The 14,482-nt window shown below is 43.3% G+C and overlaps 1 protein-coding gene across 1 annotated transcript in view; it reads left to right on the top strand.

Annotated features, from left to right (window-relative positions):
* The window catches only part of LOC103250596 (ankyrin repeat domain-containing protein 29), a gene marked incomplete at its 3' end in the record, with an annotated part of 36,678 nt that extends 26,306 nt beyond the window's left edge, over positions 1 to 10,372 (top strand). Inside the window, exons 4-6 of the mRNA XM_021707852.1 lie at positions 1,445 to 1,543; positions 5,910 to 6,008; positions 10,274 to 10,372. Of these exons, the coding sequence (XP_021563527.1) occupies positions 1,445 to 1,543; positions 5,910 to 6,008; positions 10,274 to 10,372 (297 nt within the window). The remainder of the gene's footprint in view (positions 1 to 1,444; positions 1,544 to 5,909; positions 6,009 to 10,273) is intronic.
* Between the last annotated feature and the right edge of the window lie 4,110 nt (positions 10,373 to 14,482).

Genomic DNA, 14,482 nt, shown 5'->3' with positions numbered 1-14,482 from the left:
TACCACAGTAGAATCATACAGTATTTGCCCTTTTGTGACTGGCGTATTTCACTTAGCATAATGTCATCAAGGTTTATCCTTGTTGTAGCAAATGGCAGAATTGCCTTCCTTTTTTTTTTCCTTGACTCAGGGTCTCACTCTATCACCTAGGTCGGAGTACAATGACACAATCACAGCTCACCACAGCCTCAAATCCTGGGCTCAGGTGAACTTCTCGCCTCAGCCCCTGTAAGTACCTGGGATTACAGGTGCATGCCAGCATACCCAGCTAATTTTTTTTTTTTTTCATTTTGTAAAGACAGGGTCTCACTATGTGGTCCAATCTGTCCTTCCTTTTTGAAACTAAATAATATTTCATTGTATGACTATACCACACTTTGCTTATCCATTCATTAATAGGTAGACACTTTTGTTGCTTCCATGTTTGAACTATTGTGGATGTTGCGTTGCCTCACTATTTTCTTTTTTTTTTTTGAGTTGGAGTCTCACTCTTGTTGCCCAGGCTGGAGTGCAGCAGCACGCTCATGGCCACCGCAGCCTCGACCCACTGGATTCAGGCGATCCTTCCACCTCAGCCTTCCAAGTAGCTGGAACTACAGACGCACACCACCATACCCGGGTAGTTTTTTGTGTGTGATTTATTGTAGAGACATGGTCTCACCAGGCTGGTCTCGAATTGCCAAGCTCAGGCAATTCTCTCGCCTCAGCCTCCCAAAGTGCTGGGTTGACAGGCTGAGCCACTGCACCCGGCCTGCCTCACTCTTAAAAGGACACTTCTCATTAGACTTGGGTCCCCCCAAATGACCCAGGATAAGGCCCTCCTTTCGAAATCCTCAATCACTTATTTTGCCATATAAGGTAATATTCACAAGTTCCAGGAATTAGGATGGAGACATATCTTTTGGGGAGCCACCGTTTATTCCACTACACCAAGAATAAAGTTTTTCTTTCATTTTGTCACTTCTCTGAGAAAGAAATAGAATCAGTTGGATGCAGTGGCTCATAGCTATAATCCCAGCACTTTGGGAAGCTGAGGCAGGAGGATTGCTTGATCCCAGGAGTTTGAGACCAGCCTGGGCAACATAGTGAGACCTTGTCTCTACAAACAATAAAAAAAAGTATCTGGGTGTTGTGGCATGCATCTGTAGTCCCAATTACTAAGGAAGCTGAGGTCAAAGGATCCCCTGAGCCAAGGAGGTCGAGGCTGTGGTGAACCATGATTGTGCCACTGCACTCCAGCCTGGGCAACAGAGTGAGACTCTGACTCAAAAAAAGAAAGAAAGAAAGAAAGGAAGGAAGGAATAGAATCAGTTCAAATGTAACTCCTTCCTGGGATAGAAGGTTTGTATGCAAAGATACTATTTTGTTTTCTTTGCAAATGTACAAGTCGAATGTAATATGACCAGTCTCTCTCTCTCTCTCTCTCTCTCTCTCTCTCTCCCAGTCAGGTACAACTGCCCTGTTCTTTGCTGCCCAACAAGGCCATAACGATGTCGTAAGATTTCTCTTTGGATTCGGAGCATCCACTGAATTTAGGACCAAAGTAAGAGAACCTTCTTGATCTCATACCCTGCTGAAGAGGTTCAGCAGTCATGAGTGTTACTTTTTTCCTCAACTGTAGGATAAACTGGTGCTTCTCAAGTCTAAGGAAGTGGATTTCACAAGGTTTCTTGTAACGGTTCAGGGTAGTTCTAGAGATATGATCCAAAACATTACATTTCTAGGCTGATCATGGTATCTCATGCCTATAATCCCAGCATTTTGGGAGGCCAAGGTGGGAAGATTGCTTGAGCCAGGAGTTCGAGACCAGCCTAGGCAGTATAGTGAGTCCTCATCTCTACAGAAAAAGCAAAAATTAGCCTGGCAATTTGGCACACACATCTGTTAGTCTCAGCTACTTGGGGAGGCTGAGGCAGAAGGATCACCTGAGCCAGGGAGTCAAGGCTGTGGTGAACCAAGATGGTGCCACTGCACTCTGCCTTACAGAGTGAGACCTGCACTCAAAAAAAAAAAAAAAAATATATATATATATATATATATATAGTGAACACAAAATTGATTCTTCTTCAGTCTCAGTTTTCTTATCTGTATGTCAGCAATGAAAATCAGTAACCTCTTTAAAGGAAGTACCAAATGACTCGCCCCATTATATAAATTGTAATTATGTATTATATCTCTCAGTGAGGATAGCTCATGAAAGTAAGCTGCCCATCGAAGTGCCCTCTTTGGGAATCTCTCACATCCACTAGGATTAGATTAATACTTCCAACAATCCCTATCACCGTCTTGGTATTAATCTTGAAGCAGAAAAAGCACAAGGAAACAGGGAAAGTTAGAAAGTCACCTGCTAATTATCCCTTCTGGTTACAAAACTTAGTATCCCAGAGTAGAAAGGTAGCATCTAAGTAATTTCCCATAAAATTTTCCAGAGTAAAAATGTAATGTTTTTTAGCTGGAACTACAGGCACGTGCTACCACAACCAGCTAATTTGGGGGGGGGGGGGAACAAAGTCTCATTATGTTGAACTCCTGAGCTCAAGCAATCCTCCTACTATGGCCTCCCAAAATGCTAGGATTACAGATGTGAGCCACCATGCCCAGTCCACAATATGATTTTACAGGATAGTGTTTTAGAGTAGGAGATTTTTATAACTGTCAGGTCATTTCTAACCTAATTATAATTGTAAAATTTCTGAAAATTCTCCCAGCTTGGAAACTTTTAGGTTTTCTTGGTCCTTTGTATGTGATATTTAGATGTCAAGGGAGTTTCCAATGAGTTTTGTTTTTTTTTTTCTGTTGAAATGCTGTTAGGCAGATCTGGATTTTATATAGGATTTCTATCTCTTCTGAAGCCTGCTGTTGAACTTTGTACATGTTGCCAAACATAGCATATATAATTCACAGCAATACAAAACTTATGTTTTTATATTATTATTTTATTTTTCCTTATAAAAGTGATACAACTCTGTGAAGTCTGACTCATTAGCAAAAAAATTCTCATTTTGCAGCTTTTATAAAGAGAACTTTGGTTTCACAATACCATGTTTCAAAGTAAACATTTTTATAGTTCGATTTAGTTTGCAGTGTTACCAAAAGTACTGCAACTTAGTTTTCAGATAGTAACTTTATCCTTGTTCTTTGCTAAATTCTTGATCACATATGCTAATAAATTTTACAAATTTTTTTGAAGTGATAGACACAACTAAAAATAGAAAGTGAAGTTCTAGGAACCAAAATCTCAACTCTGAACTAAGTCAAAATGATCTTGTATGACCATGGGACTGTTTCATTATTCTTGTTTAACAAGTTAATACTGGCTTAAAGCCTCTGTACGAGTGCCAGTTTGTGCTGTCCCAGAAATCCATGGAACACGGGGTCCTGGATGAGGAATTCCATAGGTCTCCATTAAGTCAACTGCAGGTGTCTAAGAACTTTCCGTGGAAAAAAGAGTGTCAAGAGGATTTGAGTTTTATTTATTTATTTATTTATTTATTGAGTTGGAGTCTCACTCTGTCGCCGAGACTGGAGTGCAGTGGCCGCTCCCGGCCACCGCAGCCTCGCCTGCTGGGCTCCGGTGATCCTTCTGCCTCAGGCTTCCGAGTAGCCGGAATTACAGGTGCACGCTACCACGCCCGGCTGATTTTTTGATTTATTGTAGAGATGAGGTCTCACCTGCCCAGGTGGGTCTCGAACCCTCAGGCTCAGGCAATCCACTCTCCTCAGCCTCGCAAAGGCACGGGATTATAGGCTGAGCCACCGAGCCCGGCTGGATTTGAGTTTTAATATGATCCTGTCATCAACACTTTGTTTCAACAATTGTTTCCATTGTTAGTAAATTTATATGCCCCCAAAATGTGTGTGTGTCTGTGTGTGCGTGTATTTGAGTTGGGGTCTCACTCTGTCACTCAAGCTGGAGTGCAGTGGCTCACGGCTTACCATAGTCTTGAAATCCTGGGCTCAGGCAATCCTTCTGCCTCAGCCTCCCAAGTAGGTGGGACTAGACGCACGCCCCACCACACCCTGCTAATTTTTTGACTTTTTGTAGACACAAAGTCTCGCTATATTGTGCAGGCTGGTCTTAAACTCCTGGGCTCAAACAATCCTCTCATTTTAGCCTCCCAAAGTGCTGGGATTACAGGCGTAAACCACCGCAGTCAGACCAAAATGTGTTTTTAAGAATAAAAGATACCCGTTTTTCTATGATAATCATGGTAGTTTATATGTTCTGTTACCTCATTGGGCAAAGAGATGAGAAAATTAACAGGACAAGACCTAGAATACTCATTGCTGCTATTAAGCAATTTCTGGATATCTCCTCACCTACCACCAGCCTCAGCCCTCAGCCTGTCTCCTCTCCATTCTCCACCCTTCAAAGCCCAGTTTAAGCACCCTCCCTCACCACACAGCCTGTCCCTAGGAAAATCCCTACCCAGTCACAGGCATCCCCTGCCCCATGCCTGTGAATGCAAGAGCTCTTATAGCAGTGTTTCTCCAGGCAAGCCCACCTGCAACCTTCATTATCACAGACACCCCACATGACTGGTCAAAAGGCATCTTTCTGGGCCTTACCTCAAACCAATCGGATCAGAGCTTCTGAGGGTAGAGCTCTAAGAGCGGGCATTTCAGACAAACACCTTATGCCCAAATTTAGAACCCACACTATCTTATATTCATGAGTCATAATTTAGGACCAGATGACATGTTCCTGAATTATTTGTAATCAGCGCAAATGTCCACGTATCATTTCACAGAGCCAAACAAACAATGATCCTAGATGGGAGAAGATAACGCCTTTGCTGCAGCACCTGAGAAAAACCATAAAGGGTTTCAGTTGACCGCAAATTCAGTGAACCAGTCATGTGAGGTGGTGGGCATAAAAGCAAATTCTAATTTAGGCTGCAGAGGCAGAAGCCGAGGAGATGGAACAAAGGAATGTCTGAGTCCACATCGTAGCACATCTACTTTGTGGTGCTCTGCTTAGTTTTAAGGACCACACTTAAGAAGAGACCTGGACAAATTGGCACATGTTTGGAGAAAGATGCTAAGTAGCACAGGAGAGGCACATGGAACATGCCGTTGTTATCCGCTCTTTTAATGGATGCAGATCTTGTCCCATGAGGGCAATGGCCCCAGAGAGTCACCCTGTGAAAGGACCTTAATCTCAGTGGCCTACAACTCAGTTGAAGCACAGGAAGAAGCCAATGTTTGCCAAGAGGGTCTCTGACCAGAAGCCATAAGAGGCCTTTCAGGTGATTCCAAGAACTGACAAGACTTGGTACAGACTCTCTGTTCGGTGTTTCCCATAGTGAGAGACAAAAAGATGATTTTGCATTTGGCATAGACATTTTCTAAATTAACTCACAATAAGGCCAGGCACAGTGGCTCACGCCTGTAATCCCAGCACTTTGGGAGGCTGAGGTGAAAGGATTGCTTGAGTCTGGGAGTTCATGACCAGCCTGAGCAATGTAGTGAGACCTCATCTCTACAAAAAATTCAAAAAAATCACCAGGCGTGGTAGGTGCACCTGTAGTCCCAGCTACTTGGGAGGCTGAGGCGGGAGGATCTCCTGAGCCCAGGAGGTCAAGGCTGCCATGAGCCATGATCATGCCATTGCACTTTAGCCTGGGGACAGAGTGAGACCCCAACTCAAAAAAACCCTCACAATAACTCAGTCAAATAACTGTAGTATGTCTCTAGCAAGTCATCCAAGTGTACAACATAATCATGTCCTTAAGATGAGATGAGCTCTGTCATGATTATAAAAAGTAAAAGAATAAAAGTGGGGAAATTAGTTTGCTATTATCAGTGGGAGAATTATCTTCCAAAGTTCTATCTATGAGAGGTGCATCTGCGTGGTAAAAGACGCCACTGCACTGTCTCTAATGCATGTATACTTTGCACTTCCATAGGACGGGGGCACCGCCCTGTTGGCTGCCAGTCAGTACGGGCACATGCAGGTGGTGGAGACCTTGCTGAAGCATGGAGCCAACATCCACGATCAACTTTATGTGAGTGCATTTCAAGGGGATGTTAGGTGGACACTTGTTCATTCCTCATCACACATAACACTGCAGTCTAAATTCAGGTACCAACTTCAAGCGTTTAATGGGCCAGACACTGTGGCTCACACCTATAATCCCAGTACTTTGGAAGGTCAAGACTGGAGGATCACTTGAGCTCAGGAGTTTGAGACTAACCTGTGCAACTTCGCAAGACCTCACCTCTACAAAAATGAAAAAAGTTAGCCGGATGTGGTGGCATATGCCTGTAATCCCAGCTACTTGGGAGGATGAGATTTATATATATATTCGACTGTAGGACTTTAACCTGAGACATCAAGGGAAAAAGCTTGATGTATTGAGCTTTTTCTAGATGGAAATCATGTATCTTATTTACCTGCCTTTGTTCTCCTCACCTTTTTATTTTTGAGCCAGAGTCTCATTCTGTCACTCAGACTCAGCTAATTTTTTTTTTATTTATTATCGAGGCAAGGTCTCACGAAGTTGCCCGGGCTGGTCTCAAACCCCTGGGCTCAGACAATCCTCTTGCTTCCACTTTCCAAAGTGCTGGGATCACAGGCATGAATCTCCACACCCAGCTGTTCTCCCTTGTACATATGCAACATTTCATGAACCTATGCAGTTCAGACTTTCAAAATCCATGTGATACTTATTCATACCGTGACAAACCACACAGCCCAGAGGCAAATCACAGTCACCCAGTCATATGACCGGTCCAAAGGCAGCAGATGGGCTTGCTGAAAACCAAGATCTATTCTCCTGTTGTGGAGTTATTTGTGAGGAAGGGCACAAAGAGGAGAAATCAAGGTATTTGGAAGAAAAGTGAGGTAGGCTGGATGAAGACCTGTGACGTACAAGCACACCCGTGACCTTGAAAGGCAGCCACTGCTAGCGTGGGTCTATTGCAGCTAATTGGCAATTAGCACATTACCCAAGGGCTCTTTTAATTGTCACTGTAATGCCATAGGATTTATGGCAATCGTTATTCCAGTTCTGTAGGGAAAAAAAATCTGGGAATCTGAATTGACTTGACAGAGTCTCGTGGTGAAGGGTGAAAGAATTCTTCCTCCCAGTGATCTAGGAACCATATTTTAGGGTGTCCGACAACTAGACATTTAGCCCTTATGCCTAGGGCACTGTCCTTTTATAGTTGTGTAATGAGCTGTGTGGGTGTAAACTTTTCCACTTGAACACCTGCTCCAGAGTTTACATGGTTAGCTCTGACAAATCCTAGACCTCTTTGAAGTTCAGAGCAACCATCCTTACCTTCTGCATTACCTTACTAGACTCTAGTGTGGCCATGTGCTCTTTGAGCTATGGCTGTGGCCCCCTTCTCTACCTTGGAGAGGTGAGGTTCCTCTTTCTTTCTCTCTCTTTCCCTAATTTATTTTTTAAATAAACTATATTTTCTCATCTAAAAAAAAAAATCTATGACACTTTTTGAGCCTGCAGCATGGCCAGCAGATTGAGTGAACTGCTTAATAATGATCTAAAGGAGTGATTCTCAACTCTGCCCTTAGAATCAACTGGGGAGCTTTAAAAAGACCAATTCACCTGCCTCCTTAGCACAGTAGGCAGCGTGTCCACCCCATAATCTGGAAAACACAATTTCCAGGCCTGGCTCATCCCAACCAAACTGGAATCCACAGGTGCAACTTGGGCAACAGGTGGTTCTGAGATGTCACCAAGTCTAAGAAACACAGTCTAAAACTTTGGATATTTCCTTGGCTACATATAGGTGAAGTATATCTGAGAGTGTGTATGAATGTGTGTGTGTGTGTGTGTGTGTGTATGTGAGAGAGAGAGAGAGAGAGAAAGAGAGAGAGACTGAGGGAGGGAGAGAGAGGGAGAGGGAGGGAGGGAGGGCGTGGGGGAGGGAGGGGAGAGAGAGAGAGAGCGCCAAAGTTTTGGAAAAAGAAAATGGATTGTGATTTTCATAACATTACCTCTGATAGCAGTCCAGATTGACTGTGAGTATAGAATCTGTACCCATTAGATAGTATTCTTCCATAAGCTCATTGGGATAGGACATAATCTTACAAATGTAGTTTGAAAGGAGCCCCTGCCCATAGTAAATTTCTCTCTGTTACTAGGTGACTCAAGAAATTTCATGCATCAGTAACTTCCATTTTATGTTAAGACCTTTGACCTTAGCCAAACAATCTAAATGCTCCGTTAAAAGTCATTAAAATATAGACAGATGGGTGTGAAAAGTCAATGCATGGGTAGTCTACGAGATCCAACAATTAGCTTCACGAACAATCCTAGAAAAAGTCCAAGGACACCTACAGCCCTGATGAACATTTCTGGGTGATACTCAACAGAATTCCTGGTATGTATGTCTCTAAACTCTTGACTTTATGAATACACATTGCATGGTCAATGCTGAATAAATGTTTTGAAAGAGTAAAGTAAAGTTAAACAATTAAACTTCTGTATAGTTTAAAAAAAAAAGAAAAAGTGCTACGTACTTCATTGTTGAATACCACTCGGTCACCTTCAAAGTACTCCCCTCGGGAAACTATGCACTGACGCCAGGGCCTACTCCACCCGTCAAAGCAATTTTGGACCACTTTTTCTGGAATGGCCATCTGAATCATCATCGTTATTTGTTGAGGTCTGACAATTAAGTTTGCAAACTTGCCACTGTGTGCTGACATTGCAGCACTATACAGATAACTATATTGGAACACCCTACTTACTCACTAATCTGGACCCAGTGACTTTTTTCTTTACCCCAAGATGAAGAAAATATTGAAAGGAATACATTTTGATGACATTCAGGGTATCAAAGGGTAATACGATGACAGCTCTGATGGCCATTCAGTAAGAGTTCCAAAATTGCTTTGATGGGTGGACTAGACGCTGGCATTGGTGCATAGCTTCCCAAGGGAAGTATTTCAAATATGATGGTACCAGCCTGGGCAACTCGGCAAGACGTCATCTCTACAATAAATAAAAAATTAGCCAGGCACGGTAGCGTGTGCCTGAGGTTCCAGCTACTTTGAAGGCTGAGGCGGAAGGACTGCCTGAGCCCAGCAGGTCAAGGCTGCAGTGGCCGTGAGTGTGCCACTGCACTCCAGTCTGGGTGACAGAGTGAGACTCTGACTCAAAAAAAAAAAAAAAATAGATGACTTGACTGTAGTGATATTCAGTGATGAGGTATGTAACACTTTTCTAGGATGAGTTCACAAACTTAATTGTTGGACCTCGTATCTTAGGAAATTCCTGACAGTTATCAGCAACTGAAGGTATAGTAGACTTTCTGAAAATGTTATCCCCATATCAAAAGTCTGCTTAAAAATCTGTATGGGCTCATTAATTTTTTAATGATTGCCTTGAGGGCAGTCTGGCAGCTCAGCTGCCAACCCCTGGAAATCAGGAACCCTCCACGTGACCTACCTGGTTGGACTTGCAAGGTGTTTTGTATTTTAGCTTATGGTTAGTGTTCTCATTGGGAGGCGGGGTCATTAGCTGGGTTTGTTAGGTGTTTTCCTTGGGAGTGTGCTTAGGTTTTCCACTGTGGTCAGGAAGGCTCACTCTGTGCTGTGCCTGCTATTTGTCGGCAGTGAGTATCCGGGAGAAGACATGCTCTCAGTGGGTAACAGAGAATGACATGTTTACAAGAACAAAGAAATGCCCAGGGGACATAGACACACAGACAACAAAAGCACATTGCAAAGAAAGCACTTGCTGTGGGCTTCACGCAGGACTGCTGTCTGTGTATATATAGGTGTTGTTGACATCTGCTGGGCTGACAGGAAACAACTTTGTGGAGAGCTTTCTAGGGCAATTTTTCTGAAAGTTGTGTGTGTGTGTGTGTGTGTTTAATTTTTTGTAAAGATGGGGTCTTGCTGTGTTGCCCAGGTGAGAATCAAACTCCTGGCCTCAAGTGATCCTCCCACCTTGGCCTCCTAAAGTGCTGGGATTACAGGCATGAGCCACCATGCCCAGCCAAGCATCTTATGTTTCAGTGCTTGCAGACACTTCATGTTGCAGGGGACGAGGAGAAAAGAACAAGAAAGAGCAAAGGGTCCTCATGAAGAGGACCTTTCACTCCCAATTCATGAAAGCATAAAATTAGGTTCAGAGGATTTGCTTGTTTATCTAACACTTAGATCTTAATTGACAAAAATGTGGAAACCTAAAAGGGGATGGAAATGGAAAATTATACTAAATATATGTATTTTTAATCTATTTTAAAATAAATGTGAAAGATGCTTTTTTAACGCTTTTCATTTGTTCTCTCTTAGGACGGAGCCACTGCCCTCTTCCTAGCTGCCCAAGGCGGCTATTTGGATGTCATTCGGTTACTGTTGTCTTCAGGAGCAAAGGTCAACCAGCCAAGGCAGGTAATGTCCATGGCTGACGTTTGCCCAAGCACACGGGACATGAGGCGGGGGCGGGGGCTGGGCACCCCGTGGCAACACACCTAGGATTACAGTCGGCTCGAGGTGGTTATTTATTTTTATCTCACGTTTTTGAGCCAGGGTCTCACCCCGTCACCCAGGCTGGAGCGCAGTGGTGCATTCATGGCTCACCGTGGTCAAGGCGTTCTTTAAACCCTTCTGGGATGAAAGGGTTAATCTTTGTTTAGGGTTTCTCCTGTTGGTGCTTTGAGCTCACCAGGAAGCCTGTGAAATCAAGCTGGCATCATAATTCAGTACTTTTAAAACCTGAGTGTGTGGTGTCTGAGGTCAAGTAGACACTCTGCCACTTCCTGTTCAAATAAACGATGGAGGTGCTGAGCTCACGAGCAGGGCTAGTCTGGGACGTAGGTAAACAGCGGCGGAGCAGGTAGCCTTGCCCCTGCCCAGTCCCTCTGCCGACACACCACCTCCTCATCTGCCCACCGCTTCTCCCACCAAGCCAAAGGGGAGCCCAGGCCGCTGGCATCCTTAGTAGGTTCTGGACCTTCCCCCCTCACAATGGCCACACTCTTGAGACTTCATTTACCAACAGCAGGCTAACATCTGGCAAGTCAGTTCACTGATACTTACTCAGAAATGCAAGACGATACAGGCAGCACTTTACAAACAGTGAAGAGGCCAGGCACAGTGACTCACGGCTGTAATCCCAGCACTTTGGGAAGCCAAGGCAGGAGGACTGCTTGAGTCCATGAGTTCAAGACCAGCCTGGGCAACACAGTGAGACCTTCTCTCAACAAAAAAAATCAAAAAATCAACTGGGCATGATGGTATGCACCTGTAGTCCCAGCTACTTGGGAGGCTGAGGTGGAAGGGTCGCCTGAGCCCAGGAGGTCAAGGCTGCAGTGAGCTGTGATTGTACCACTGCACTCCCGCCTGGGCAACAGAGTGAGACCTTGACTCAAAAGCAAACAAACAGTGAAGAACCATGCAAAGGTAAGGTATTCCAATTAGCTTCTCTTATATCGATACTTTTTCTGCCCTGATTAATTACACATTTCAGATTAAAGAAACATTACTATAAAGGTGATTTTCTAGAGAAAGGTCAAGTTGATTTCAGGTCTCCACTGTCAGATGACCTGACACAAGAATGCCTGTGTGTTCATGTTTTGAGTAGCTACGGGAACCTGCAGATTGCTCTGAGCGCCTGGCCACAGGTTTCTTCAGTCTTTTTTTTTTTTTTTTTTTTTTTGAGTTGGAGTCTCACTCTGTCACTCAGGCTAGAGTGCAGTGGCACGCTCACGGCCACCACAACCTCAACCTGCTGACCTCAGGCGATCCTTCAGCCTCAGCCTTCCAAGTAGCTGGAACTACAGGTATGCGCCACGACGCCCGGCTAATTTTTTTGATTTATTGTAGAGATGAGGTCTTACCAAGTTGCCCAGGCTGGTCTCAAACCCATGGGCTCAGGTAATCCTCTCACCTCAGCCTCCCAAAATACTGGGATTATAGGCATGAGCCACTGCTCTCGGACTTCTTCAGTCTCTAGAAGCCTAAGAACATGAGGAACCTAAGAAAAGAAAGAGCCTTTGGGCAAAGTGGGCTTGAGATCAGGAATCCTAAGCTCTAGATACAACTCTGCCAATAACTAGAGCTGTGATGGTTTTGGAAAGTGAATCAACCTCTCTGGACCTCAGATCCTTCAAATTAATATTCAATCATTATTTCTTGAGCATTTATTATGTGCTAGACAGTGCTATCAATGTAAGATTATAATTTTAGAATTTTAAAGCCATTCTTAGGTTTTTTTATTTTTATTTTTTATCTTTTGAATTGGAGTCTCACTCTGTCACCCAGGCTGGAGTGCAGTGGCACCATCACAGCTCACTGCAGCCTTGACCTTCTGGGCTCAGGCAATGCTTCTGCCTCAGCCTCCTGAGTAGCTGGGACTACAGGCATGCACCACCAGCTAACATTTCGATTTTTTGTAGAGATGTCTCATTATGCTGCATAGGCTGGTCTTAAACTCCTGGGCTCAAGTGATCCTCCCACCTCAGCCTCCCTAAGTGCTTAGATTACAGGCATGAACTACCATGCCTGGCCTCTACTCTTAGGTTTAGATGGCCCCCAGAACATTCCTGAGAAAGTTACACTTCCTACCTACCAGAGTTGCCTTTCGTTTAATATCTTCTTATTGTTCCTTATTTTGATATTATTGATTGATTCTGAATCAGAGGGTTTATTCTACCAAAATTAATAAAAGGAATTGGTGAGTTTTAGATTGCATAAGTTTTATTTGGAGGCCATTATTGAAGGTACCACCGTGAATTTAGAAATGAGAGATTATCAAGTCTCTCTTCTAGCACATCCTTCCAAAATAATTTCTGGCACTTTGATAAATCTATTTTTAAAATACATTTTATTATTTATATGTCTAAAATACAATTTATTAAGAAAAGCAAGTTGATATAAGAGATTCTATTTCAAGTGCTCATGAGTTGCAAATACTTAAACCTAGAATGAGTCATGTGATGACTTTGAAGCTAAGAAGTTAAACTATGTACCAACATTGCAGCGGTTGCCACAACACAGCACAACTGTTTTTCTTTCTTCAAGAGTGAGAATAACCTGGTCAAAGTGGCTGATGTAATCTTTTAGTGTGAGGACCCACCTTCTGGTCAAGGAACTGGTGCCGCACCTTCCAAAGACTGCATCTAGAGCAATTGTTTCGATTATGAGTGTCCAGCTCTAAAAGAATTGTTATTCAGGAAAGGGGTGTTTTGTAAAATAAGAATTGTTTGGGGGGGAAGTAATGGAAATTTTCATTTGTATAGAGTACACTCACTCCATGTGCCCTCAAATCATAATAATTTTTATTACCTACTGTGACTTATAGTCAGAGGCTGTTATCTGTTATCTATCCAGGTCAGACTTGCCCAAGTCCTGTCTTCTCCGAATGTGTAAACTCTGCATATTTACCCTGTTCCAAGAAAACAAATAGTGCCATAAATATGACAAAGTGATACCGGTCCTTGCTGACTCTGTCACAAGTTATAAGGAAGGTTTTTTACCAAAAAGTTGAATTAAAAATTTTGGCTGAGTGCTGTGGCTCATGCCTGTAATCTTCTTTGGGAGGCCAAGGAGGGAGGATCGCTTGAGGCCAGGAGCTTAAGACCAGCCTGGGCAGCATAGTGAGACCTTGTCAGTAATTTAAAAACAAAGAAAGAAGAATAGAAGGAAGGGGAAAGGAAGGGGAAAAGAAGGAGAAAGGAAGGGGAGGGAAGGGAAGGGCAGGAAAGGAAAAGAAAGGAAAGTTATGTTTCCATTAAAATGGTCTGCACATGGTGGAATGTCATACAAGGAGATTATCTGGAAACCAGTGTTTTATTCTGCAACCTCAGCTGACACATTGAGTCCTTTTCAGAAAATCCTTGAATTTGCAAAATAAGGATAAGGATATCTGCCTGCTTTAATTTCTTAATATTTTTTAGATAAATCTAAAATATTTAGCACTGCCATTCTTTAAAGCCCTGTCATTTTGTGGTAACCTGTAACAGGATGTTAAAGCTATATTGAGATGACTCAGTTGATACTTGATCTGAGCTGCCGGGATTCTGAACTGTAGTGGGAATGACTTTTCTTGGTAACTCTATCACTGAGAACTAGATGAAGACCTTTTTAGTACTTTATGATGAGGAATCATAATTCCAAAACAAGACACAGCCAGACGATGGAAAGACTTGATATGATACTTGAAAAAAAATGTTCTTCAACATTGTGTTAGGTCAAGAGTCACAGAGATAATGGAAGTCACAATTACAGCCAGGCACAGTGGCTCATGCCTGTAATCTCAGCACTTTGGGAGCCCAAGGTGAGAAGATTACTTGAGCCAGGAGTTCAAGACCAGCCTGGGCAACATAGTGAGACTTCATCTCTACAAAAAATAAAAAAAAATCAGCCGGGTGTGGTGGCACCTGCCTGTAATCCCAGCTACTCAGGAGGCTAAGGCAGAAGAATTGCCTGAGCCCAGGAAGTTGAGGTTGTAATGAGTCATGATCATGCCACTGCCCTCCAGCCTGGTGGACAGAGTGAGAC

The sequence above is a fragment of the Carlito syrichta genome, unplaced genomic scaffold (assembly GCF_000164805.1).
Source record: "Carlito syrichta isolate Samal-C Ts95f unplaced genomic scaffold, Tarsius_syrichta-2.0.1 Scaffold51492, whole genome shotgun sequence".
Classification (NCBI taxonomy): domain Eukaryota; kingdom Metazoa; phylum Chordata; class Mammalia; order Primates; family Tarsiidae; genus Carlito; species Carlito syrichta.
Note: the sequence above shows the minus strand (reverse complement) of the source record. Positions and strands in the feature narration are given on the sequence as shown.